General features: G+C 35.5%; 1 protein-coding gene across 4 annotated transcripts in view; it reads left to right on the top strand.

Moving 5' to 3' along the window:
- The window catches only part of CDC42BPA (CDC42 binding protein kinase alpha), a 409,866-nt gene that overhangs the window by 219,917 nt on the left and 164,185 nt on the right, over nt 1–25,764 (top strand). For all 4 annotated transcript variants that reach the window (XM_069069123.1, XM_069069124.1, XM_069069121.1 and 1 more), the window contains exons 7-9: nt 1,370–1,570; nt 4,278–4,526; nt 20,702–20,781. In XM_069069123.1, the coding sequence (XP_068925224.1) occupies nt 1,370–1,570; nt 4,278–4,526; nt 20,702–20,781 (530 nt within the window). The remainder of the gene's footprint in view (nt 1–1,369; nt 1,571–4,277; nt 4,527–20,701; nt 20,782–25,764) is intronic.

Genomic DNA, 25,764 nt, shown 5'->3' with positions numbered 1-25,764 from the left:
GTGTGCCTTAAGTGGGAGGGTTTACTTCTCAATAAAGGTCTTCATTCAAAGGCTTGATGAGTGTTGACTTGTCAGGTATGTTATAAAATAGAATTCTTATTTTAGTACAAATTGGGCTTAGATGGTCTTTAAGCTCCTGTGAACTTTTGAGATACTGCATTCTAATAGTTCTGTAATCAAAATAATTACCAGGTTTTTTATGGGGAAATGTGTATGTGTGTCTTTTGTTTTGAATGGTCTTTTTACTTTTTTTTTTTTGACTGAGCTTGAACTACAAAAGTAGTTCAGCACTAGTACAATTTATGTAGTTATAGAGGCAGTATATGTCTAGAGTCTTTTAGGTCACACAACCAATATGCAAGTCAGAGGGAGGGTTTGAACCTAGGTCTTCCTTGGTGACCTCTCTATCCGCCATGTCATGCTGCCTCATTTTTGTGAGTACTAATTCTTTTATAGTCCATCTTAAAGTTTTGTTTTGTTTTTGGAGGCAGGGCAATTGGGGTTAAGTGACCTGCCCAACATCACACGACTAGTAAGTGTTAAGTGTCAGAGGCCAGATTTTAAGTTGGTCCTCCTGACTCCAGGGCTGGTACTCTACTCACTGCGCCACCTAGCATTCCCTTTAAATTTTTATCTAACTCATATTCTTTTTTATTTTTACAATTCTTTTTCCCAAAAAATGAATAAATTGGGAGACATGTATTAGTGACCAGTATTTATGAATAAATATTTTTCTTGTCCCTTCCTTTTTGGTGCATGACTATGACAGTCAAATTCAAATTATTTCCATAGATGTGTGTCTAATTATAATTTATTTTTTAAAAATTTCAAGTAAACAGTATTACAAAAGCCAATACACTGTTAGCAAATAATGATTTTATGAAAGTAAGCCTACTACTTTAGGGAACAAAGTGAGTGTCCAGGGAAGGCAAAGAAGAGTTCTATAACAAGGGAGCTTTTTAACATAACTTTTAAAATAAATCTATTTATTTTTAATGCCAAAAAATCCACTTGCCATGGCACACTATTGATTTTAAAATATCTTTTGTGTTTTACTAAAGGCTAGAAGCCTTCAGAGGATAGAGGACACGGTTTTCAGATGCATCAGGTTTTACAATTTTCTAATCATACCTAAAACAAACAAGCATTTTCCCCCAATTCTGATGAAAGACATACTTATGGAATAATTTTGACTAAGGGTACTTCCTATAGTCATCTCTGATGATATTATATAAAGGATGTTTTCATTGGAATCATTACTTCCCTGTTTTCTAATGATTTAATTCCACACTTATTTCAGTACTTTGAAGAGTATTAATTCCATCAGTGTGAGGATTTCTTAGATTACTAAAAATGTTTACTTCTACAGGTTCAGTCCTCTGTGGCTGTTGGAACCCCAGACTATATTTCTCCAGAAATTCTTCAAGCCATGGAAGATGGGAAAGGAAAGTATGGACCAGAGTGCGACTGGTGGTCTTTGGGTGTCTGCATGTATGAAATGCTCTATGGAGAAACACCATTTTATGCAGAATCTCTGGTGGAAACATATGGGAAAATCATGAACCACAAAGTTAGTGTTTTAAAATATTTTTTAAAACTTCCTTGGTGAATGAAATAGCATAATGTTATCTAGAAATGCAAATATTTACAGGAAAATAACCAACTTTAAATTTTTTAAAGTCAGAGCTGGAAGTGATTTTAGAGATAAGATGATTGTTGCCCAAGGCTTTATCTTTGAACCTCTTTTCTTTACTTTCTGTTCCATGGTAATCTAATTAATGTTTATGGCTTCAGCAAGTACTTCTCAGCAGGTGCTTGTGATTCCTATATTTTTAGCCCTATCTCCTGAGCTTTACTTCTTTACATATACTTGTTGGCATAATATTTCTACGAGAATGTCCCATTATTAGCAAGTGCAAATTCAACATGTCTAAAACCAAGCTTATCTCTCTAGAAGTTTGCAATCCTTTATTGACATACCATTTTCATTGCCATCCTATATTAAAATATTAATGTGTATATTTAGTATTTTCACTATAACCATTGAGAGTGCCCTTCTCTCTTTACCTTCTCCCATTTCCCAAGCTCCATGGTATTGCCAAATCCATCTAGCACATTCCAGTGGCAACAGGAAAAGAGTCTCCAGCCTTTTCCACTTTCATTCCCTCTTTATCCCTTTTCCCCCCAGCTGATGGCACTCAGAACTCATTAGGCTTCTTGACTACTCAGTTGGCTTAGATAAGATGGGAGTCATCAAATCTCTGGCCCACCAGGCCTTACCATTTTTTCCTGTCCCTATGCCCTGCAGACCTCATTACTGTGACCTGACCTATTGACATAATCTAAGGACCTTTTTGCCTTGCTGTCTGCCCCTTTGCTGAATCCTTAAGGACTTGTATTTTTTTCTATCCACCCTGCAGCTGGAGTTTTTTGGTGTGTTTCTTCAGGATGTTAGAGTGTGAACTCCTGATGAGCAGGGACTACCTAGCTTCTTTTTGTTTTTCTAGCACTTAGCACAATATTTGGTACCCAATAAGTGTGTAATATGCTTTTAAAATCATTATCTCTATTCCAATCACTATTAGACTAATATTGCTTATTTGATCATTACTCTGCTAAAAAAACTCTTCAATATCTGCTCACCACATAAATACTCTCTATGTTATAGTCAAACTGAACTGCAAATTAATCTTAGTCTAAGTATAACTTTAGAAGTGGAAGGGCCCTTTGATGTTACCTGGTTTACTCTCCTCAAGGAATTTACATTTTACCGATGGAATACAACACATTCAGGTAGGTACATACATGATCATTTGAGAAGGGAGACTCCTAACCATTTAGGGAATCCAGGTAGATATCATATAGTAGGTAGCATCCAAAAATCTTGTAGCAGGTGAAGGATTTATAGAAGTGAGGAAGCCCTGAGTTCCAGGCATGAAAACAGAAGATATAATGTGAAGTTCATCAAGTTTAGCTAGAAAATTGTTTGTTTGAAGAGGAAAAATTAACCTGAAAAGATGGGTGAGGGCCATAGTATGAAGAGTTTTAAATGTCAGAGTATTTTGTATTTTGTCCTAGAGACATATAATAACCATCAAAGATTTATAGAGTACATGGTCTAACCTCTCTCTTAATATTAGTTTGATAATAACTCAAAAGGGTTATCCCTATCCATTACCACTAGGAAAACTCAATGGGTGAAGAATGCTTGTTGTCTAGACCAGTGGTGTCAAATTCAAGTAGAAATTGATCCCTACTACCTTGCAGGCCCCACAAAAACTACAAATTAACATTGTGTTGCATATTTATTTTCTTAAAAGAATTCTCACTTATCTTTCAATCTGTTTCAATAATTAAAAGAGACAAAAGAAGGCAGAGTGAATGTCTGCTTGGAAATGGCAAAGCTCTTATAAGGAAGCTCAAATTTCTCCTCAAAACATAAGTTCATTTTGTTAATATCAATGTGATACCAGAAGTTAGCATCTTTATTGTTAATAGTAATAGTTTGGCAAATATGTAGAAGTAAGATTGGCGAAAGGGAGACTAGAAAGAAGGAAGCCAGTTAGGAGTAAGTGCAGTCATACAAATAAGAGATGATGAGGGCCTAAACTAGAGTAAATGCCTTGTGAATGGGGAAATAGGGAGACACATGAAATAAAAGTTACTGAAGGAAGTCTGCAAGACTTGGCAACTGCTTAGTTATGGCAAGATGAGGAAGAGGGAAGAGACAGTATTATCTTCAAGGTTATAAACCTCCAAGGCAACAAAAACTTACTACTTCATTTGCATGTCTTTTATGTATTTATCTTCTGTTATTTTGTCTTATAGATATCCTCTTTTGATAATTTTAGGCTCCATGAAGGTCAAATACCAAGCCTTCTCTCAATTTTGTATTATCCCAAGTATTTTGCATAATCTTCTATGTGTACTAGATATATAATAACAATAATAGTAACTAATGTGTAGTACTTTAAAGTTTGCTTTGTGCTTTCTTAGATTATCTGTGAGGAAGAGGCTACTTGAATAAATCAGGGTTCAGAGAAGTTACTCACTTGACATGGTCATGGAACTAGTTAAATATAGGTAATAGGATTTGAATCCATGTTTTCCTGACTGCAAGTTCAACAGTGTTGATTTATTGTTAATATAAATGTTTTCAGCTCCCTGGTTGACATAACTCTTACGATCATTATTGATTATTGTGATTTAATATCTTTGTTGTATTCTTAATCTGATATTCATTTTTGGTTTTCTTATTATGATTGTTCAATCTTTAGGAGAGGTTTCAGTTTCCAGTTCAAGTGACAGATGTGTCTGAAAGTGCTAAAGACCTTATTCGAAGGCTCATTTGTAGCAGAGAACATCGCCTTGGACAAAACGGCATAGAAGACTTTAAAAACCACCCTTTTTTTGCTGGCATTGACTGGGATAATATTCGTAACTGTGAAGCACCTTATATCCCAGAAGTTAGTAGTCCTACAGATACTTCAAACTTTGATGTTGATGATGATTGTTTAAAGAATTCTGTAAGTATAATATTTAGAAAACTTCTTACCTTTATAATTAAAACCTATACCTTATAGTTAAGTATTTAAAAGAATTTGACAGTTTATAGGAATTTAACTTGTACTGACTTTTTGCTTGTTATCGAAAGGCATTTATGTTGCCTTCATTTTTACATATACATATGGTATCATTGAGAAAAATGATTTGCTTAAATGTTCCCATTTATAAAAATTAGTTATATTCTTATCTCCCCTGACTTATATTTCTCTTGTCAGCTGCCATTCTTCTTGTCAGGCCCATAACCTCATTGTTATCTTTGACTCATCCTTTACATCCAAACAGGGGACAAGTCCTGTCAGTTCTACATCCACAGTTCAATTCAGTTCAATTCTATTTAATAAGCATTTTTAAAAATACAGTGTAGTTATTTATCCTTGTATTAGGTGTTCACAATACAAAGAAAAACTTGAAACAGACTCTAATTTTAAGGAACTTAAATTCTGATAAATGGATATAGCATGTACACACATAACTAAATCAAAAGTATATACAAAGTAATTTCAAGTGTGTGAGTATCATTGAGTAATAACTGGGAGGATCAAGAAAGGTCTCTTATAGGAGGTGGCACTTGAGTCTTACAAGGAATTAGGGATTCCAAGATGGGAGGATGAAGAGAGAGAGAACATTCCAGGCATGGGAGATGAGAGGTAGAGAACCTAGTTCAGGGATTAGAAAATAGGCCAGTTTGACTTGGGGCATACTGAGTGAGGAAGAATATTGTGGAAAAAGTCTTGAAACATGCTGGAACCAAATTGTGAAGGATTTAAAATGCCAAGCAGAGGAAGTTTTGTTGTTGTTATTGTAAAGGATGGCATTGTTTTTGTTATTTAATCCTAATGACAGGGTCAAATCTGTAGTTTAAAAGTATCATTTTGCTAGCTTTATGGATGTTGCATTTAAGATGAGGGAGGCCCAAAACAGGAAATCTCATTAAAGTAGTCTAGGTGTGGCAGGATAAACATCTTAACTAGGGCTGTAGCCATTTGTGTGGAAAGGGACAAGTGTGAGAGATGTTATGGAAGAAGTGACAAAATTTGGTGACTAATAGATATGATGTGTAAGGAGGAGGAAAAATCAATGATGATTCTGAAGTTGTGAGGCTCTGTGACTGGGAGAATGAAAATGGAAATAAGGAACTTGACAAAGGAGATGGTTTTTTGGGCAAAAGACAATGAGTTTTGTTTTGAGCAAAACAACAATATTGAGATTCAGAAACTTTATGGGGTATCCACATGGAGAATGGTAGCAGGCAGTTGGTGATTTTAAACTGAAAATCATGATGATAATTATCAGCAGAGAGATGATCATTGAATCGATAGGAGCTGATGAGATCTAGTGAAATACATACATACATATGTTGATACACACATGTGTAGACACACACACACATAGAGAAAAGAAAAGAGAACACAAGACAAAGCCCTGTGGGAGGCCCATGTTTATCAGGCTTGATCTGGACAAACAAAAGAGACTGAGGATTAGGAAAACCAGAAGAGGATAATGTCATGAAAACCTAGAGATTTCCCCATAGCCAAAAGTGATTATCTCTTTCTCCTCAAATTTCTGGTAGTATTTTGGTTTTTTCTTTTTTCCATTTATCACCTTGTGTTTTCCATTATAGTAACTATAGAAGTAGCATATCTTCTCTATATCTGCCATTACATAGTAAGTTCATTATATTGAAGCATTATATCTTAGTTTATCCTTGTATGAAATCAGCAACAGTTTAGCCCAGCCATCTACACAGGAAAAGGCAAATGAATGAAGAATGCCTATTCTACAAATTAATACATGCAGTCGAATGGACAGCCTATAGACCTTTTCTATCAATATAAGATGGACAATATCCTGGACCCAGAAATGAGCAAGAGGATAAAAATGGACTGGATTGCTTTCAATAAATTACAGAATTCTTTTAACAAACGCAAGCTTCTCCTAGAAACAGAGACCATATTTTTAACATTAATATATTACCAGTGTTCTATGGCTATACCACATGGAGCATAACTTTTGATTAATTTTGAAGAAAACAAAAGTAAAAGATGTTAAGAGGGAAATGTATGATAGGAAAAACACATTATCTGGTCACAGTATGACCAGATGTAGATAAAAGACAGTAGCTTGACTGCACAGATATTCTCTTGGTAACCTTATGGAATCAAGGGAAGGGGAAAATAACCTTTAACATGTTGGGTAGATGCCATGTGGCAAACTTAAGGGTGGACATGGATGATAATGGCACAATATGAAATGGCATAAATTAATGGTGTATGACACACAGTTCAGATATTCAAATGTACTTGAGTGATACTTGAAATAGAGGATATTCGGGAGCCAAGATGGCAGAGTAGAAGCACAACCTTCCTGTGGCTCCAGCTTCCACCTTCCCCAATCCATGTAAAAAGGGGACTCTAAACAAACTTTGGAGCTGCAGAACCCACGAAATGACACAGAGAAGCTAACCTCCCACTGAGGACAGCCAGCATGCCAGCAGGAATCCAGCTAAGCCCTCTGGGAGCCAAGCCCAGCCCCACACCCAGGCTTTAGCCTTAGGGCGGGCCTGACCAGCCCCTGGCCAGAGGGACCCCAGATCAGCAGCAGCTGTGGCAGTTTCCAGATTTATCAATACATAGATGCGAAGGACAAAGTGAGAGGCCAGTACAGTCTGGACTTTGGGGCCAGTAAGTGGGAGTGCGTGGCTTTTATCCCAGGGCGAGAAGCCTCTGAGACACCTGCACAGCCAGCCAGCCCCATGTGGCAGCTTCAGCTCCTGGCCAGCAGAGTGTAGGGGGAGCAAGCACCAGTCTGAGGGGTAATCGCTCTTGCCTTAACCTGCTTGGATCTGGATTGCAGTCTAGGGTGGAGGTCCTGGGGTGTGTGTCCAGCTTGCCAGAGCATGTGGAGACCTCAGACAGGGCACCCATCTAATACCTCTGGCAGCTGAGAAAAACCCAGCATTTGGGACGAAAACTCCCCTGTCTGGCGGCAGAGTCCTACTGTGGAAAAAAGCCCAAAAGCCAAGTAATTGAGTGGCAAAATGGGCAGGCAAAGGAAACAAAGCAGACAGAAGATTCCAACATTACATTCCTATTTTGGGGACAAAAACGAGCAAAGCATGGAGCAGGAGGAAAACAGTGAAGTCACAACTCTTGCACCAAAAGCTTCAAAGGAAAATACAAGCTGGTTACAGGCCATAGAGGACCTTAAGAAGCATAGAGAGAAGTGGAGGAAAAATTGGGAAAAGAAATTAGAACAATGCAAGAAAATTATGAAATGAGAGTCAACAGCCTGACTGAGGAAAATAATACCTTAAAAAACAGACTGACTCAAATGGCAAAGGAGGCTCAAAAAGGCAATGAGAAGAATGCCTTAAAAAGCCGAATTTGCCAGATGGAAAAAGAATCTCAAAAGCTCAATGAGGAGAATCATGGCTTCAGAATTAAATTGGAGCAAATGGAAGCTAATGACTTTATGAGAAATCAGCAGATCCAAACAAATGAAAGAATAGAAGGCAATGTGAAATATCTCATGGAAAAACCACTGACCTGGAAAATAGATCCAGGAGAGAGAATTTAAAAATTATTGGACTACCTGAAAGCCATGATCAAAGTAAGAACCTCGAACTCATCCTCCAGGAAGTTCTCAAAGAAAACTGCCCTGATGTTTTAGAACCAGAGGGTAAAATAGAGGTTGAAAGAATCCACCGATCACCTCCTGAAAAAGATCCCAAAAATAAAACTCCTAGGAATATTATAGCCAGGTTCTGGAATTCCCAGACTAAGGAGAGAATATTACAAGCAGCTGGGAAGAAACAATTTGAATATTGTGGAAACACAATTAGGATAACCCAGGATCTGGCAGCTTCTACACTGAGGGATCGAAGGGCTTGGAATGTGATATTCAGGAGGACAAAGGAGCTGGGATTAAACCAAGAGTCACCTACCCAGCAAAACTGAGTATCATGTTTCAGGGGAAAATATGGTCATTCAGTGGAATAGAGGACTTTCAAGTATTCTTGCTGAAAAAAACAGAGTTGAATAGAAAATTTGACATTCAGATACATGAAGCAAGAGAAGCATGAGAAGGTAAACAGGGAAAAGAAATCATAAGGAATTTATCAAAGTTGAACTATTAACATTCCTACATGGAAAAACAATAAGTGTAACTGATGAAACTTTTCTCAGTAGTTGAAGGGATTAGAAATATAAATATATATATATATATATATATGTCTATATATGAGGGTATATGGGCATATGAATACATATGTGAATGTGTGTATACATGTTTACAGATATACATAGATAGAGGGCACAGGACCAATTTAACAGGAAGGGATGATAGTTAAAAGGTGAAATTAAGAGGTGAGAGAGGAATATAATGAGAGGAGATGGAGAGAGACAGATTGGGGTAAACTATCTCATACAGAAGAGGCAAGGGAAAATGGTTACAATGGAGGGGAAGAATAGGAAGGCAAAAGGGAATGGGTCAACCTTATTCCCATTGAATCTGGTTTGAGGCGGGAATGAAATACACACTATATAGGGTATCTCACCCTCCAGGAGAGTAGGGAAGGGAATGAGAGGGGGGATGATGGAAGGGAGGGCAGGCTGGGGGGGAGGGAAGTTGGAAGCACCCACTTTTGAAAAGGGACGGGATCAAAGTAGAGAATATAACAAGTGGGAGGTGGGATAGGAGGGAGGGAAATATAGTCAGTCTTTTACAATATATCTACTATGTTATTGTTTTGCATTAGCCACACATGTACAACCTATACTGAACTGCTTATCTTCCCAGTAAGGGTGGGTGACAAGGAAGGAAGGGAATGAATCTGGAATTCAAAGTTTTAAAATCAAATATTCAAATATATATGTATATATATATGTGTGTGTGTATACTATTATTAATACCATTTTACATGTAATTGGGAAATAAGATATACAGGCACTGAGGCATAGAGATCCACTGGAGAAGTCGAAAGGGGTATGTGAGAAAATATGGGAGAGAGCAGATTGGAGGAGGGGATATCCTGTGGGACTGCTATTTTGGGGTGGTGGGTAGGGGAAAAATGGGGAGAAAATTTGTAACTCAAATCTGGCGGAAACGAATGATGTAAATCAGAAGTTAATTAAAGCATTAAAAAAAAATACTGCCACCACTCTATGCGGTCTGTATTCACTGTAGCACCTAGCTGCCTCTAACATTTTTTTTTTAATTTTGAGTTACACATTCTCTCTCTCCCTTCCCTCCTCCTTCCTTGAGAAAGCAAGAAATTTGATATAGGTTGTACATGTGCAGTCATGTAAAATGCATTTCCATATTAGTCACAATATGAAACAAAATACAAATAAAAGATAGTAAAAAATACTCTTTGATCTGCATTCAGACTCTATCTTTCTCTGGAGGTGGATATAATTTTTCATCATAAATCTTTTGGGAATAATCTTGGATCTTTTTGCTGAGTCATTTAGTCTGTCATTCTATAATATTTACTGTTACTGTAACAATGTTCTCTTGGTTCTTCTCATTTCATTTCGCATTAGTTCATATAAGTCAGGTATTTCTGAAATTATCCTGCTCATCATTTCTTATAGCACAGTACTATTTCATCACAATCACACAATGCCACTTGTTTAGCCATTCCTTAATTGATGGGCATTCCCTCTCCCTCAATTTCCAATTCTTTGCCACTACAAAAAGAGCTGCTATAAATATTTTTGTACGTATAGGTCCTTTTCCTTTTTTTCTCACTGAGATATAAGCATAGTAGTGCTGTTACTGGCTCAGAGGGTATGCATGGTTTTGTAGCCTATTGGGCATGGTTTCAAATTGCTCTCTAGAATGGTTGGATCAATTCACAACTCCACCAACAGTGTATTAGTATACCTATTTCCCCACATTCCCTCCAGCATTTGCCATTTTCCTTTTCTGTCATATTAGCTGATCTGATACGTGTGAAATGGCAGCCAAGAATGGTTTTAATTTGTGTTTCTCTAATCAATAGTGATTTAGAGCTTTTTTTCCTACCTAACTATAGTTTTGACATCTTCAACTGAAAATACTTGAAAAAACCTTTGACCATTTATCAGTGGGGTGAATGACATATTTTTATAGTTTTGACTCAGTTCTCTGTAATACTTGAGAAGTGAGGCTATGGGATGAATTTGCTGTGAAAATAATGTTTTCCCCATTTTCTGCTTTCCATCAAATGTTGACTACATTGGTTTTGTTTTGTGTAAAACCTTTTTAATTTAATGTAATCAAAATTTTCCATTTTATGTCTTGTTTGGTCCTAAATTCTTTCTTTATCCATAGATCTAACAGTTAAAGTATTCCATGCTCCCCAAATGTGCTTATGGTATCACAATTTAGGTTTAAACCACATACTCATTTTGACCTTATCTTGTTAGATGATGTGAGATGTTTATCTATACCTAGTTTCTGCCAAACTATTTTCCAGTCTTCCCAGTGGTTTTTGTGTGATACTGAGTTTTTGTCCCAAAAGCTTGGATCTTTTCTTTATCAAGCACTAGATTACTATGGGTGTTTACTACTGTATGTTGTGTACCTAATCTATTCCCCTGATCCACTTATCCATCTGTTTTGTAGCCAGTACCAGATTGTTTTGTTTTGATGAATATTGCTTTATAATACAGTTTGATGTCTGGTACAGCTATGCTCCCTTTGTTTACTTTTTTTTCATTAATTACCTTGATATTCTTGATCTTTTTTTCTTCTAGATGAGTTTTTGTTACTGTTTTTCTAGCTCCATAAAATAATTTTTGGTAGTTTGATTGGTATGGCACTGAATAAATCAATTGAAGGAGGATTGTCATTTTTATTATATGAAATATAATAGGGCCTAACCATGAGCAATTAATATATTTTTACAGTTCAGATCTGACTGTATTTGTGTGAAAATTGTTTTTTAATTGTGTTTATATGTTTAAATGTGTCCCTGTGGTTCCTAGTTTTGTCTTGGCAGGTAGACTCCACAGTTGTATTGTTTCCAGTTATTTTAAATGGAATTTCTCTTTCTATCTTTTGTTACTGGATTTTGTTGGTAATATAAAAACATATTGAAGATTTATGCAAATTTATTTTATATCCTGCCACTAGGTTTTTAGTTGATTCTCTAGGATTCTTTAAATATGCTCTACTCTCTTTTCTGAACTTTATTACCTCTATTTATATTCAATTTCTGTACTTCCTCCGTAACAGTAATGAACATTTTTTGCCAGTATAAATTTCTATTTTATGCCTTACTGGATATTAATTACTAGTGGCTTATCACATTTGTCAACTTTGTTGCTACTGCCAAGGAGTTTTATACTATCTTACCATAAGTATAGGAGATAATCTTGTTACAAAAATACTTTTAAGACTGCATTTTGTTCTGTCAAATTAAATACCTTCTTATGGATCAGCAGTGTAGGATATTCTAAGTCAGTTCAGTTTTAAGCTCTGAAAAGCCACTTGAATAGCTTAAAACTACATACACTAAGATATTTGGGATACTTTGAACAATTCCTATGTTGGTAAAGAGATTTTGTTTGTTTGTTTTTGGTGGGGGGGTATCCATTAAGATAGTTATTTTTACTTTTATCTCTGATGTTTGCCATCTCCAACACTTTCAGCTGTCTTTTCGAAGAAAATGTTCGTGATAACCCCAAGGCCTACATATGGTTCATGACATTTTGACTACTTTTATCTCTTAATCCTAAACCATATTTTCCAACCTTTTTCACTGCCCTATTCAGTTCCCATCTGTGCCTGGAAGATTCAAGTTATATGTTGATTCAGTTTAGTGAATCTTCTTGAGTTCTGATGGAATTTATCTCCCTCCCCACCCTTTATATCAGATTTTGGTTTCCAAAGCTACAGTCCTTTTCATGGTACAAGGTCAGATGACTTAAGTTTCCTATGATGTTTCTTACTGTCTTTGTTATAGGATGAAGTCAGCTAATTTAATTCTTTTATTTTGTTGTCTGTGGAGTACTTATGAGCTTTCCTTCTTAGCTGTAGTTTCTTTTATCTACTTGCTTCATTTAAAGCAAAAATAAGCAAAGTTCAGTATGACTTGCTATCTCAGAAGTTTCTCAGCTTGTTATTCAACAGGAATTTTATTTTTTAAGTACTCTCATGCTTCTAGACAGACTAAAAATAAAAACAAACTATGTTATTAATAGCATCCTCTGCCTCCTTTGCTTTTCCTTCCAAAAGTTTTATTGTTGTTTTATTTTTTGTATAATAGTCATTTCCATATATTAACCTCTTCTCCTATTGAACTCTCCCTTATAACAAAAAAAAGTTAAACAAAATTAACCAATTAACAGCCATGGCTATATCATCTTATACAAGAAGAAAGGAAATATATTGAAATCTATTAAGTGTCATATTTTCTCAATCTGTTTTCTCTAACAGAATTTCCTTTCCAGTTTCATTCTGTTCTTTCAATTAATTTTTTTTTTTAAATTGTGTTAAGCCAGTATTTCACTCAGTCAGGGGGAAGCAGTAGAAAGTCACAAAAAAGTCTCCCTGAATCAGGGGAGTATACCGTGTTTCCCCATAATAAGACCTATCCCGAAAATAAGCCCTCCCCTTACTGTGTAAGATTCCTCTAAAATAAGCCCTATTGAAATTGCTACTGTAGTGAAGGTGATCGATCCCCTGCGCTACACGCTACATTACGGTACCCTCTGTATGCACCGCCCCCCCCCCCCAGTGAAACGCACGCGGCGCTCCGAGCTGCATCCAATCAGAGCTGCAGCAGTGAGCGTGTCATCCTGTTCTTCCCCAGTGATTTGCTTGCTGGTGCCATTGAGAGCAGTGCCGCGGAGGAGAGCTGAGGCAGGACAACATAAGCCCTCCCCTGAAAATAAGCAGTCTGGTGTTTTTCTTTCCAAAAAAAAATAATAAGACAGTGTCTTATTATCGGGGAAACACGGTAGTAGCAAGCACCCCAGCATCCCCAGGGTGTCTGCCAACACAGGTTCTTAGATCTGCTTTATTAAAGGAAAGCAACTCAAAATGGGTTAACAAGCTTACTTTAATCAGTCAAATACGTATAGTTTACCTAGTTCAGGGGAAAAAGGTCAGCACCCCTTTTTTTGGGGGGGGCCTCTGGACAACGGCTTTCCAGAGTTTCATCTGATCAAATCACAGAACACTTCTCAGTGAGCCCTAAAAAAAAGCCTCACATCAGGGCTTATATAGCCTTCTCCTGGCTCAGAGAATGTAACAACTTTCTTGACTCACTGGCCAATCAAGAAGTATCTACTGAAAAACAAGCATCCCACCCCAGGCTCCAGGTGCACTTTAGCCTAGGGGCAGGGAAGATCTTAAAAATTTACATTCCCATTACAGGGAGTGACACTGATTTTTATTTTATGGCATAAACACTGTATAGTAAAGAAAGAGGGAATCTGCAATGAATATATGCTGTCATTAGGAATGTATTATTTGTTTTTAGTACTTTACAAAAGATTTTGAATCCATTTTATAACACTAAGTACTAAAAGTTCTTCATATTTTTCCAGTGGAGGAAGATATAGTAATTGAATTGGTTATAGAATTTTCTGCAATTTTTGTTGTTCATTCTTTGTTTTCAAAGAACACTGTCGATATCATAGATTGATGTTTTTACTTGCTTATGAATTGGATTTAAGTGAGGCAAAGTTGCACAAAGTTGTCAGCCTCACCCTCTCTTCCAGTCATTGAAGTCAAGTGGCAGGACAAAAGTCAAGATGGCTGTTGATGTCCTGGGATGCAGTGAATGTCTTTGACATATTCAATGTCTGACCAAACTTTTAAGTGCTCCATAGTGCGTGCTTCAGCTGCCTTCATGGCCATTGGAACAAATTGTTCTCATCTGCCCATTCTTCCTGGGGGACTCTTCACATGGTTGGGTAGACATCTTCCTAACTCCCTGACAGGTTTGAAGCCTGTTGTTTACCCTCAACTTGATTTAGCTCTGGTTTAACCTGTCTATTAAAATGATTTTACTGGGGTGTGCCAGCTGCACGTGCTACACCTTCTTAAGGCCACAGTATGATAGGATAAAACAGTCAGACTCTTAGTATGCTATTAAAATATGTTGTATCTTTTGGACCACTTTATGACTGTGGTACTTGGGACCCTTGAAAGAACATTTGCTATAGTAAAAGCAAAGAATTTTTTTAAAAATTTATTCTCTGGGCCTAAGATTTTTTATCACAGTTAATCTGAATTTGCTACCTTTGTGTTGTTTTTTGTTTACATCATGGTAGGGATTGCTCATATGTTATCTTACTTTTGTTTACTTTGTTGGCATAAATTTGCAAATGTCTTCTGATGTCTGAGTTCCTCATATTTGTAATTATTTACATATACTCCATGATATTGATATACCAAAATTTATTCAGTCACTAATTGCTCAGTGGATACTTTGCTTCCTTTTCCCCTCTCTATCCCCCAAATCTGACCATAAATATTTTTAAGTACATAGGATCTTTCCTACCTTTTTTCTTCTTTTTGTCATCAACCTTAGTGTATATGCCTAGTAATAGAATTTCTGGGTTGAAGGATATGGATATTTCAATTACTTTCTTTACCTGATTCCTGATTACTTTCCATAATGATTAGACCAATTTACAGCTCCATCAGCAATCCATTAGTTTGCCTATCTTTTCACAGCATCTCTCAACATTTACTATTCCCATCTTTCCTTGTCTTTGTTACTTTTTTTGTTATGAGATAAAATCTCAAGCTTGGCTATTTTGCTTTTCATTCTTTTATAGTTGGTGATTTAAAGCATTCTTTGAAATGATTGTGAACAGATTGCAGGTTTTTTTGAGAACTAATTGTTCATATCCTTTGATCATTAATCCAGTAATTTAATTATTCTTGATCTTATATATTTGTTAATTTTCCATAACTCTTGGGTAGTAGTCCCTTATTAAAGATATTTACAAAAAAAGATTTTTTTCACAGTTGACTTTATCCTTTTCCAAGATTTATTTTTGTTCATTCATTGTCTTTTTCAATTTTATGTAGTCTCAATTAAAGATTTTATATTTTGTAATTGCCTCTCTCTCTCTCTATATATGCATATTTATATATAAAAATTTCTCCCTGCTTTCTACAGTTGCAGTATGAGCTCTGTAAGGGTATGGACCTTGTTCATTGCTTTTTTCGGCCAGTGCTTAACACAGTGTCTGGCACACAGTAAGCACTTAATAAATACTTATTGACTGACTTTTTAAGAATTTACATTCTGGGGGGGATGATAGAAGGGAAGGCAGATTTGGGGGGGAGGGTAGTTAGAAGCAAACACTTTTGAAAAGGGACAGAGTCAAAGTAGAAAATAGAGTAAGCGAGGGGCAGGATAGGATGAAGGAAAACATAGTTAGTCTTTAACAATATGTCTACTATGGAAACGTTTTGCATGACTACACAGCTACAACTTATATTGAATTGCTTATCTTACCAGTGTGGGTGGGTGAGGAGGGAAGAAGGGAAAGAATCTGGAACTCAAAGTTTTAAAAACAAATGTTAAAAAATACTTGTGTTTTTACATGCAACTGGGAAATAAAATATACAGGCACTGGGGTTTAGAAATCCATCTTACCCTACTAGAAAGCTAGAGGAGGGGAAAGGGGGAGGATATAAGAGAGCAGATTGGGGGAAGGGGTATTCAGTAGGGGAAAGATGGGGAGAAAATTTGTAACTCAAAATCTTGTGGAAATGAATGTTGAAAACTAAAAATAAACAGATTAAAAAATTAAAATAAAAAAAATTCTAGCATAGCTGTGCAGTATATCTGTTGCAGTTCTCTTTTTTTTAGAGTATGTTTAATATTCAGAATATATATTCATTTTGAGTTTATCGTGCTATGTGGTATAAGATGTTCATCTACACTTGATTTCTGCCAGATTGCTTTCTAGTTTTCTCAACAGTTGCTGCCAGAGAGTTCTTCCTCAAGTAATTTATGTTACTATGTTTAATAGGTACTGAGTTGCTCATTGTTTTATTATTTCAGATTGTTTCTAGTCTGATATGTTTCATTGAACCACTTTGTTTTTTAACGTGTTCCAAATAGCGTTGTTAATTACTGCTTTGTAATATAGTTTGAGGTCTGGAAGTGGTGTAGTTTTCCAGAGTCCTTTGCTTTCTTGTGGCATATGAGCAGTAGTACTATCTCTGGGCTAAAGGGTATTTCCATTTTACTGACTTTTCTAGTACAATTCTAAATTTTTCCTCAGAATAGTTAGATTATTATCTCCACCCATAGTTTATTAATGTTTTCTCACAACCCTTTGAACCTTGGCTATTTTTTTATTTTATCATCTTTGCCATTGTGAGTGTTCTCCCTTTTATTCTTCTCCCACTAATTCAGGAATGAAAGGAGTATACTCATTTAGGACTAACAGTGATTTTTTAAGATACCATTCCTTGCTACAGCCATAGCATTCATCTCCTGGCACTGAGCCTCCCCATATATAACTGCATTGACTGGTTGTCAGAAAGCAGACACAATTTGTCACTAGACTCACACCTGAAGGCTTTCTAGCATGATCAAGCCTTCAAGAGTCTCATTTCTATTGGTCTAGTCTTCAAAAATAGCAGGTAACCTCCATCTCTAGATGCAGCATTGGAGTCCAGATTTAATAGATGATTGAGAGGAAAAACAATTCTAAATCTTGAAGCTTGTGTCTGACAGATTCTTTGCCCACATCCATAAAACAACCATTTTCATGTCAGTTATTCTTAGAATCACATTTCTATCAAATAATTGTACATTTTTCCAAATTCATTCTTAAACTCATCTTAAAATCATACAAGCATTGAAAAATTAGAATTTCTAAACTTGGGCACCTTATTATGTCTCTTAATTTGGAGATTGTGTCTTGTTTTCAAAAGTTATATTGTTATTTTAGGGGTATCTGTGCCCTGAATTTTAGATTTCCATCCTTCTCATACTTTTAGCCACATTAGGAGTATTTTCAAATATGTAGGACTTATCCAACATTTACCAATATCTTCTTCCACAGTCTGGTGAATATAAGGTGAAAAATTTCATTGTTTTGATTTGTGTTCTCTTTTAATTATTAGGAACATTGTTATGTGGTTGATGCTTATAATTTTTACCTTTGAGAACTGTCCTTCAAATCCTTTGTCTTTTTAGTCTGTCAGGAAATTGTTCATTTTCTTGTATATTTTTATAATTTCCTCATGTAGCTTGGATAAGAGATTTTTTTCAGTGATGTTTGCTATGAATATTTTTTTCTGTTGAAAACCACCTCTTCTACTTGCATTTCATTTTGTTCTTGCAAAAGAGTGGTGCATTTAGCTTGAAGAGAGATCAGGCAACCAGAAAAGAGCAAAAGGAGTGCAATGTAATACTAATGGGTTATTTGAGATTATATAACATAAGTTTATAGTAGTCTTGGCATAATTGCATAACCTCATTTATAGCATTCAGTAGAAAGAAGTTGAGAAGATGGATGATGGGAAATATCACATGGTTCAGTAAGATGGTGACTGAAGAGGAGTGAAAGTCCAGTCATGGAAATTGAGGCAGTTGCTGAATTGGAAAGTCAAGCTACTTGACTTTGGTCAAGGACTAAACATCGTACTGAAGCCCTCAAGTAGAAAGAGACAAAAGATTGGGATAAAGATGAAGACTGTGTAGTAAGTAGTGAAGTCTGAGAAAGAAAAAATGATTGAGGGAATCATAGATAGCTGCCATAAAAATCTTGAAGGAGGAGAAGTTGCTGAGTAACAGTTTCAGGGATAGGTTCTAAATGTGTCCTTGAGTAATAAGGAAATAACTTCTTCATTCTGGTTCAGTGTACTGAAGGTGTTGAAAATTCTGTACTATGTGTTTTGAGCCCAAGCTTAATAGAAGTAATTTTTATTAATATTGACTAACCTAATTCTAAACATTACTGCCAAAGACCTTACTCAAGCCTCTGAAGATCTCACACAAGCCATTTTAGACTTGTAGTTTGTAACACACTAAAAAAAAAATTAAGACATTTCATAGTCATGATAAAATGAGGCATCAGTTTAAGTAACAGTTCAAGTAGGTTTGCCTCATCACATGAAACAGTAATCACTTGACTTTTGGCACATTCTAGAGCAGAGGTTCTTAATTTGGAGTATCTAAACTTATTTTAAAAATATTTTATAATTGTATTTGATAATTATATGTAATTTGTTTCCTTTGTAATTCTATGTATTTTGTTTTCTACATTTATAAACATTCTAAGAAGAGATCCATAGGTTTCCCCAGAATACCAATGTCACATGCAAAAAGTTTAAGTATCTTTAACCTGAGGAATCCTTTTTCCTACAATTATTCTGTCCCCTTTTGACAACTCCTTTTAAGGATTCTTCTTTCTACCTGGTCAAAGGCAACTCAATAGATGTTTCCTTGGACTGAAATAATTAAAAACTAATTTCTTTACTTTGTGTGGTTATTATCCTAAATACTTCTGGGTTTGCAGAAAGATCTTGAGTGGTTCAGTAAGGACCCTTTGCCTTTAAACAGTTTCCTTAAAGAAAACAGTTAAACCTTTGTGTGTAGTATGGAAGAAAAGAAATTTAGTGTTCATCATTGATTTAGAATTGATAGTTAAAAGCAGGTAAGGATTTCTCTTCCAGGTGTGACCCAGGACTTTAGACTACAGTAGTTTTTCAATATTATAATATGAAGTGTAAAGGGGGAAGGAGCTCTGTATGGTTTTACGGTGGATAGGAGAGAATGTACATCTTGTACTGGAGAATGGCCAAGGAAAGAATACTGAAAAAAAGTAGGAAGTAATTTTTTATGAGAAATTTGAAGATGAATGAAAACAGTGGTGTTTACTACTTAATAATGAATTTCAATATTTGACTGCAGTTAACAACTTAGAATAAATAAGAAAACTACTTTGAAAAATCAACCCTATTAATCTATTGGAAATTTTTTTAATGAAAACATCAAATTCCTAAATAATCTTAAATTCACTTTTAAAAGGCCTCTCTCAGAGGGTATAGGTTGCCTTGTGTATAGGAAAATGATGGCATATGAGAGGAAAAGGAATTACTGAACAGTATAAAGGGATTCCAGACACCCTATGAAGGGCACATTCAGAAAAGGACTTGAACAGGGTAGGGCTGAGGTGAATGCTGATGCTTGCTTACATGGGAGAGCAGTAGCATCAGCAGAAACCTAGTAAGCTTTTACCTATAGATCGCTGGTATTGAAAAAGAAAGGGAAGGAGTATTCACTAGTTATCGATCTATAGATATCTCACTCTTCCCAGTAGCAATGGTAGCTGTGCCACTAGCCCCAGGTATTATATGGATTTTATTTGGTGGAATGGGGTGGAAACCTCTGACTCTAGAAAGAACTTGGTTGCCCAGTTGCTTGGGGGCAAGTAGAGTCCATAGGGCAATAACCATAGTGTCTCTTCCCTTACTGATCCCATAGCTGAGGCATGGTTGATTTATTTATCTTCCAAAGTAGAGGTAACTCTGTGTCTGTCCCCTGTTGGGATGTTAATATGATTGTCACTGAGTGGTGGGGAAACTCTGGTCCTGGACCAGCTTGATTGGGCGGGTAGGAGCTGGTGACATATGACAAATGGCATAGCATTCTCAGTTGTTGTAGAAAGCTAAGGCACAGTTGATTTGCTAACAGTTCCAACAGCATCTAGAATAACTTTTTCCCAGGTAACTGCTGACTATCATTTGAGAGCCAGCTTAAGTCTGGGTAGGCTTGTCAAGAGAAAGCTGAGTACCAAGTGATGAAATTTGTTTTACCTTAATAAGTAATGAAAGGGGGTGGCTAGGTGGCGCAGTGAATAGAGCACTGGCCCCGGAGTCAGGAGAACCTGAGTTCAAATCTAGCCTCAGACACTTAACACAAAAACTAGCCATGTGACCTTGGGCAAGTCACTTAACCCCAACTGCCCTCCAAAAAGCAAAAAAAAAAGTAATGAAAGATAATCTATTAAGGCATAGAACAGTTATAGTTTACTTTCAACAAGGTGAAGTACCAGTACTGATGCAGCCTTGCATTTGTTAAAGTATATACTAATATAAATGAACTTCTGTAACACTCTGCACGTAATATTTGTTCATTCATTCTGTGTTCTTTCCTTCTCAGGAAACGATGCCCCCTCCAACCCATACTGCATTCTCTGGTCACCACCTGCCATTTGTTGGTTTTACATATACTAGTAGCTGGTAAGTTTGAAACATTAAAAAAAAAAAGTTTTGCTAGGTTAGAAGAGAAGTGATATGAATTGAAGTTTAAAAAAATCTAAAATAATCTACTAGAGATCCTTCTAATTTAAAAAATGTTGGTGTGGAGTGGCTAGGTGGCACAGTGAGTAAGAGCACCAGCCTCGGAGTCAGGAGGACCCGGGATTGGTTCTGGCCTCAGATACTTAAGACCCACACACACAAAAAAAACTGGCTGTGTAACCTTGGGCAAGTTACTTAACCCCAATTGCTTTTAAAAAAAATGTTAGTGCTATAACTGTATCGAAGATTTTTATTGTTGAATAAATTAACTCAGTTTTCAGTGTTTACCTCAGGCTTCTCACAGAAAAGATTGATTAAATACTTTTAAATTTCTTAAGATATTTGAAAACACTATGGAGAAAATTTGCACTGAGGTTAATGAATGTTGAAATTATAAATTGATTTAATTTAAAGGGTTTTAGTGAGTTCCGAATAAAATTTCTACCTCTTTATTCTTCATGAAAGATATGGTAATTAATCTACAATTATCTTTAATGTGGTCTTATCCTGTCATATGTTGTTTCCTATTAACTGTAGGTTCATAGAACTGACTGTACCAATTCCTTTCTTTGCCTTTCCAAGGATAAACTGTGAACTTTCCTTCTATTTAGCTACAACTTGATTTTTTCCCCTTTGTTTTATTCATTGTGAGAATGTTAAGATTGATATGATTCAGTTTCTCCAGCTGTATGTTTCACTCCTTGTGGCTTTTGAACAGTGTGATCTCACATTTAGACAACGAAGTCATGTTAAATTTTGTACTCAATACTCAAATGTATCCTATGATCTCATTGACTTAGTTTTCTTCAACCATGCAAGTCACAGCTCAGCTGTGTCCCACCCATCCTATCGGATTCTTGTCCATATTATTCCAAATGTCCATCCCAGGGTGTCTACTGAGCATAATGGAGACCCTCCTTGCTTTTCGCTGACATTACAAGTATACCAATACCTAGAGTGTGATTCTATCTATGTACCTGTTATCCCTCATTCTTACCATCTGACCAGCTTTTATAAATGCTCTGAAAACTGTTTCTTGTCACCTTCTGATGCCTTTTCTGCCTCTCTGCCACTGTCACTGTTGAATTAGAAGGGGCCTGCATAGTGTTAAGAATTATTATGTATTTTATCTTGTTTGATTGTTATGAATAAAGAGTTCATAATCAGTTGCTTAGGCTGGTCATCAGAAAACAGACTTTGTATTTTATTAGGTCCAGACTTTAAGACTTTCCCTTTCCAGCATGGTAGAACCTACCAGATCTTGCAAAAATCTTTTGCAAAAAAGATTTTGAAAAAATCAAAAAAGCAAAAGCTTTTGAGAACCCAAAGTTGTATCTGTACCACATTTGTGGAATGAGAAGTCTGGAAACCACTACAGCTGCTGGTGATTTACTCTCCTGAAGTCTGCTCCAGCCACTGCTGCTTGGGGCCACCCTGGGGCTAAAACCACTTCTCAGTCAGGACTGTGTTCAGCTCCCAGCGTGCTGCAATGTACCCTTCCTGCTGGCCTCCTGGGCTTCCTTCAGTGTGAGATTTGTTTTTCTCTGTCACTGTGGGTTCTGTAGCTCTAAAGTTTGTTTAGAGTCATTTTTTACATGTATTAGAGGAGGTAGAAGCCAGAGATGCGCATGTGCGGAAGTCCTGTTTCTACTCTGCTGTCTTGGCTCCGCCTCCACATCTATACCACAGTAATGCATTTGAGTAGGGCTTTGTAGAAGTGACAATTAAATCACCATTTTTATAGGGTGTCCTTAAAAGTCTTAGTGCAGTTTTAGGTTTTTAAATCTTTGTACATTCTATACCTGATGACTTGTGAGTATAGAAATATGTTTCACCCAATAGGAATTAAGGGAGATATTAGTCAGAAGCAAAGCAGACTCTTAAAGATGGGGCAAAGATGGGAAAAGAAACAAACAGAAGGAAAGGCATAAGAGAAGAGGATAGAAGAAAATACATAATTAACAATCATAACTATGAGTGACATTTAAATAAGTAATAAAATGAAAAAGGATAGTAGAATGTATTTGAAACAAAATCTAACAATATATTGATTATTAGAAACCCATTTGAAATAAAAAATAAAACACAGGATTTAAATAAGGTGCTAGAGCAGAATCTTTTATGCTTCAGCTGAAATGAAAAAGAAAGGGTAGCAGTTATGATTTCAGACAATACAAAAGCAAAAAATAAAAAAAGATCTAATTAAAAGAGATAAGTTGGGAAACTGCATTTTGCTGAAATGTATCATATCAGTTCTTCTTAAACTATGGGTACTAATAATGAAAATAAGTTCTTTGTAGAAGAAAATTTCATATAGAAGTTTATTCATTCACATTATGGATATGGGATCTTGTTGATTTGAATGTTCTTTTCAGTAACATAGGTTGAAACATACCTATATTGGTCCTTCTGTGGAACTTTTTTCTATGATCTTCCATTAGTTTTCCAAGAAGGTCTCTAGACATTGCAGAGACCATCCTTACTTTATCCTGACAACACAAAATATCAATAAAGTGCTTTTATCCACTTGTCGCTATGAAAAGATTGTGATATATTAGAAAAAACATTGACTCTGGAGACAGAAAACTGCCTTTCTAAATCATCAACCCATCTTCTTTTTATATTATACATTTCCCTGGCTTTTGTTCCTATTCTTCTTTGGAGTTCCTCTTTGGTTATATATTGTAGCCTTATTAATACTGGAAAAGTGTGACCAAGAAGTCACTAAGAATTACTATAATGTGTGCCTACTTTCCCATCAATGTTGTTTTATGAAAATTATTCTTAGACAAGCTTTCATAAATCATATTCCCTAGAAAACTGTATCTTCATCATCAGACCATTGACCAAAAGATGTAAAGAGTACAAGATTCCATTATTTATTGTTTCTCACAAAAATATTGGATATAGCAGAGCAAAATATTGTCTCCAAAGCTATATTCCAGCAAGGTGGTTCTAGTCTATACATCAGAATTATTCAAGATTTCTTTAAAAAAATTTTTTTATTGATTTTGAACTTAAATACAAAAAGGCAAAAAAAAAAAACCATTTCCACGTATACAATACAAAAGAGAATTCAGTATAAAACAATAAATTTCTATTTCAGTTTACTTTTTTAAAAAAATTATGTAATTAATACTACATATTGTTTTCAAAGCTCCCTGCTTTGTATGCTTCCTTTAGTTTTCTTTTCTTCTCTGCTCTGCATTTTTTTTCTCTCCATTCCCTCTGCCCTAGAGAAGGCTACCATTAGATACAAATGAATGTGTGTGTGTGTGTGTGTGTGTTTGTAAAACCATACCATACATACTTTATCAGTTCTTTTTCTGGATATGGGTAGCATCTTCCTTCAGAGGTCTTTTGTAATTGATTTGAGTGTTTATAATACTCAGAATGACTTAATTGTTCAAACTTGTTCTTAAAACAATATTGCTGTTACTGTGTACAGCATTCTCTTGGTTCTCCCCATTTTACTCTTTATTATTTTATGCAAGTATTTATTTGTTTTTCTAAAATTGACCAGCTCATCATTTTTTATAGCAGGGTAGTATTCTATCACGATCATATACCACAATTTGTTTAACCATTTTCCTATTGATGGCTTCAATTTTTTGCCACCATCCAAAAAAAAAACCTGCCAGAAAAATTTTTACAAGTTCTTTTCCTTTTTCCTCTAATCACCTTCAGAAGCAGATCTTAATAGTGGTGTTACTGGGTCAAAGGGTATAAGCAGTTTAATAACTCTTTGGGCATAATTCCATATTATTCCCCAAAATGGTTGAATCAGTCCCACCAACAGTGAATTAGTGTTCCAGTTTTTTCCAAATCTTCTCAGATATCCTTCCATCATTTTAGCTGATCTGATAGGTATAAGATGATATCTCAAAGTTGTGTTAATTTGTATTTCTCTAATCAATAATGATTTAGAGTGTTTTTCCTATGACAATATATAGTTTTTATTTCTTTATTGAAAAACTGCCTGTTAATATGTCCTTTGACAGATTTGACAAAGTTCTTCATATCTATATGCCTATAAAAAATTTCTCCCAATTTTCTGTTTTCCTTCTAACATAGGCTACATTGGTTTTATTTGTTACAAAACCTTTAACTTAGTATAATCAAAATTATTCATTTTATACCTCTTTCTTCTTCATAAATTATTCTCCTGTCTATAAGTCTGATAGGTAATATGTTCCATAGTCTTATAATTTTCTTATGATGTGTCCCTTTATATCTAAGTCATTTATCCATTTTGACCATATCTTGTCAAATGGTAGAAAATATTGGTCTTTGCCCAATTTCTGTCCGACTGCTTTCCAGTTTTCTCAACAATTTTTACTAAATAAATTCTTATCCCAAATGCTTTCATCTTTATATTCATTAAACACAAGGTTACTATAACCATTTGCTACTGTATATTGTATGTCTGCTCTGTTCCACTGATCTAGCTTTCTATTTCTTAGCCAGAACCAAATAATTTTGATGATTACCATCTTCTTATATAGTTTAAGATTTGGTACTGTTAAGCCTCCTTCCTTTACATTTTTTTTTCATTAATTCCTTTGATATTCTTGACCTTTTGGTCTTCCAGATGAATTTTGTTATTATTTTTTCTAGCTCGGAAAAATCTTTTGGGGAGAATTTAATTGGAATGGTATTGAATAAATTGATTAAAGTAAAATTGTCATTTTTATTAGATTGGCCCTGCCTAACTATGAACAATTAATATTTCTCCAGTTATTTAAATTTGTTTGTATAAAAAGTGTTTCATAATTATGTTCATGTAGTTCCTGGATTTGTTTTTGATAGATAGTTTTGTATTTTATGTTGTCTAGAGGTATTTTAAATGAGGTATCTCCTACTCTCTCTTCTTACAGGATTTTGTTGGTGATATGTAGAAATGATGATCATTTATGTAGGTTC

The sequence above is a fragment of the Petaurus breviceps genome, unplaced genomic scaffold (assembly GCF_028583685.1).
Source record: "Petaurus breviceps papuanus isolate PSGF00001 unplaced genomic scaffold, PetGlider_PUasm1.0 90778, whole genome shotgun sequence".
Taxonomy (NCBI): Eukaryota; Metazoa; Chordata; class Mammalia; order Diprotodontia; family Petauridae; genus Petaurus; species Petaurus breviceps.
Note: the sequence above shows the minus strand (reverse complement) of the source record. Positions and strands in the feature narration are given on the sequence as shown.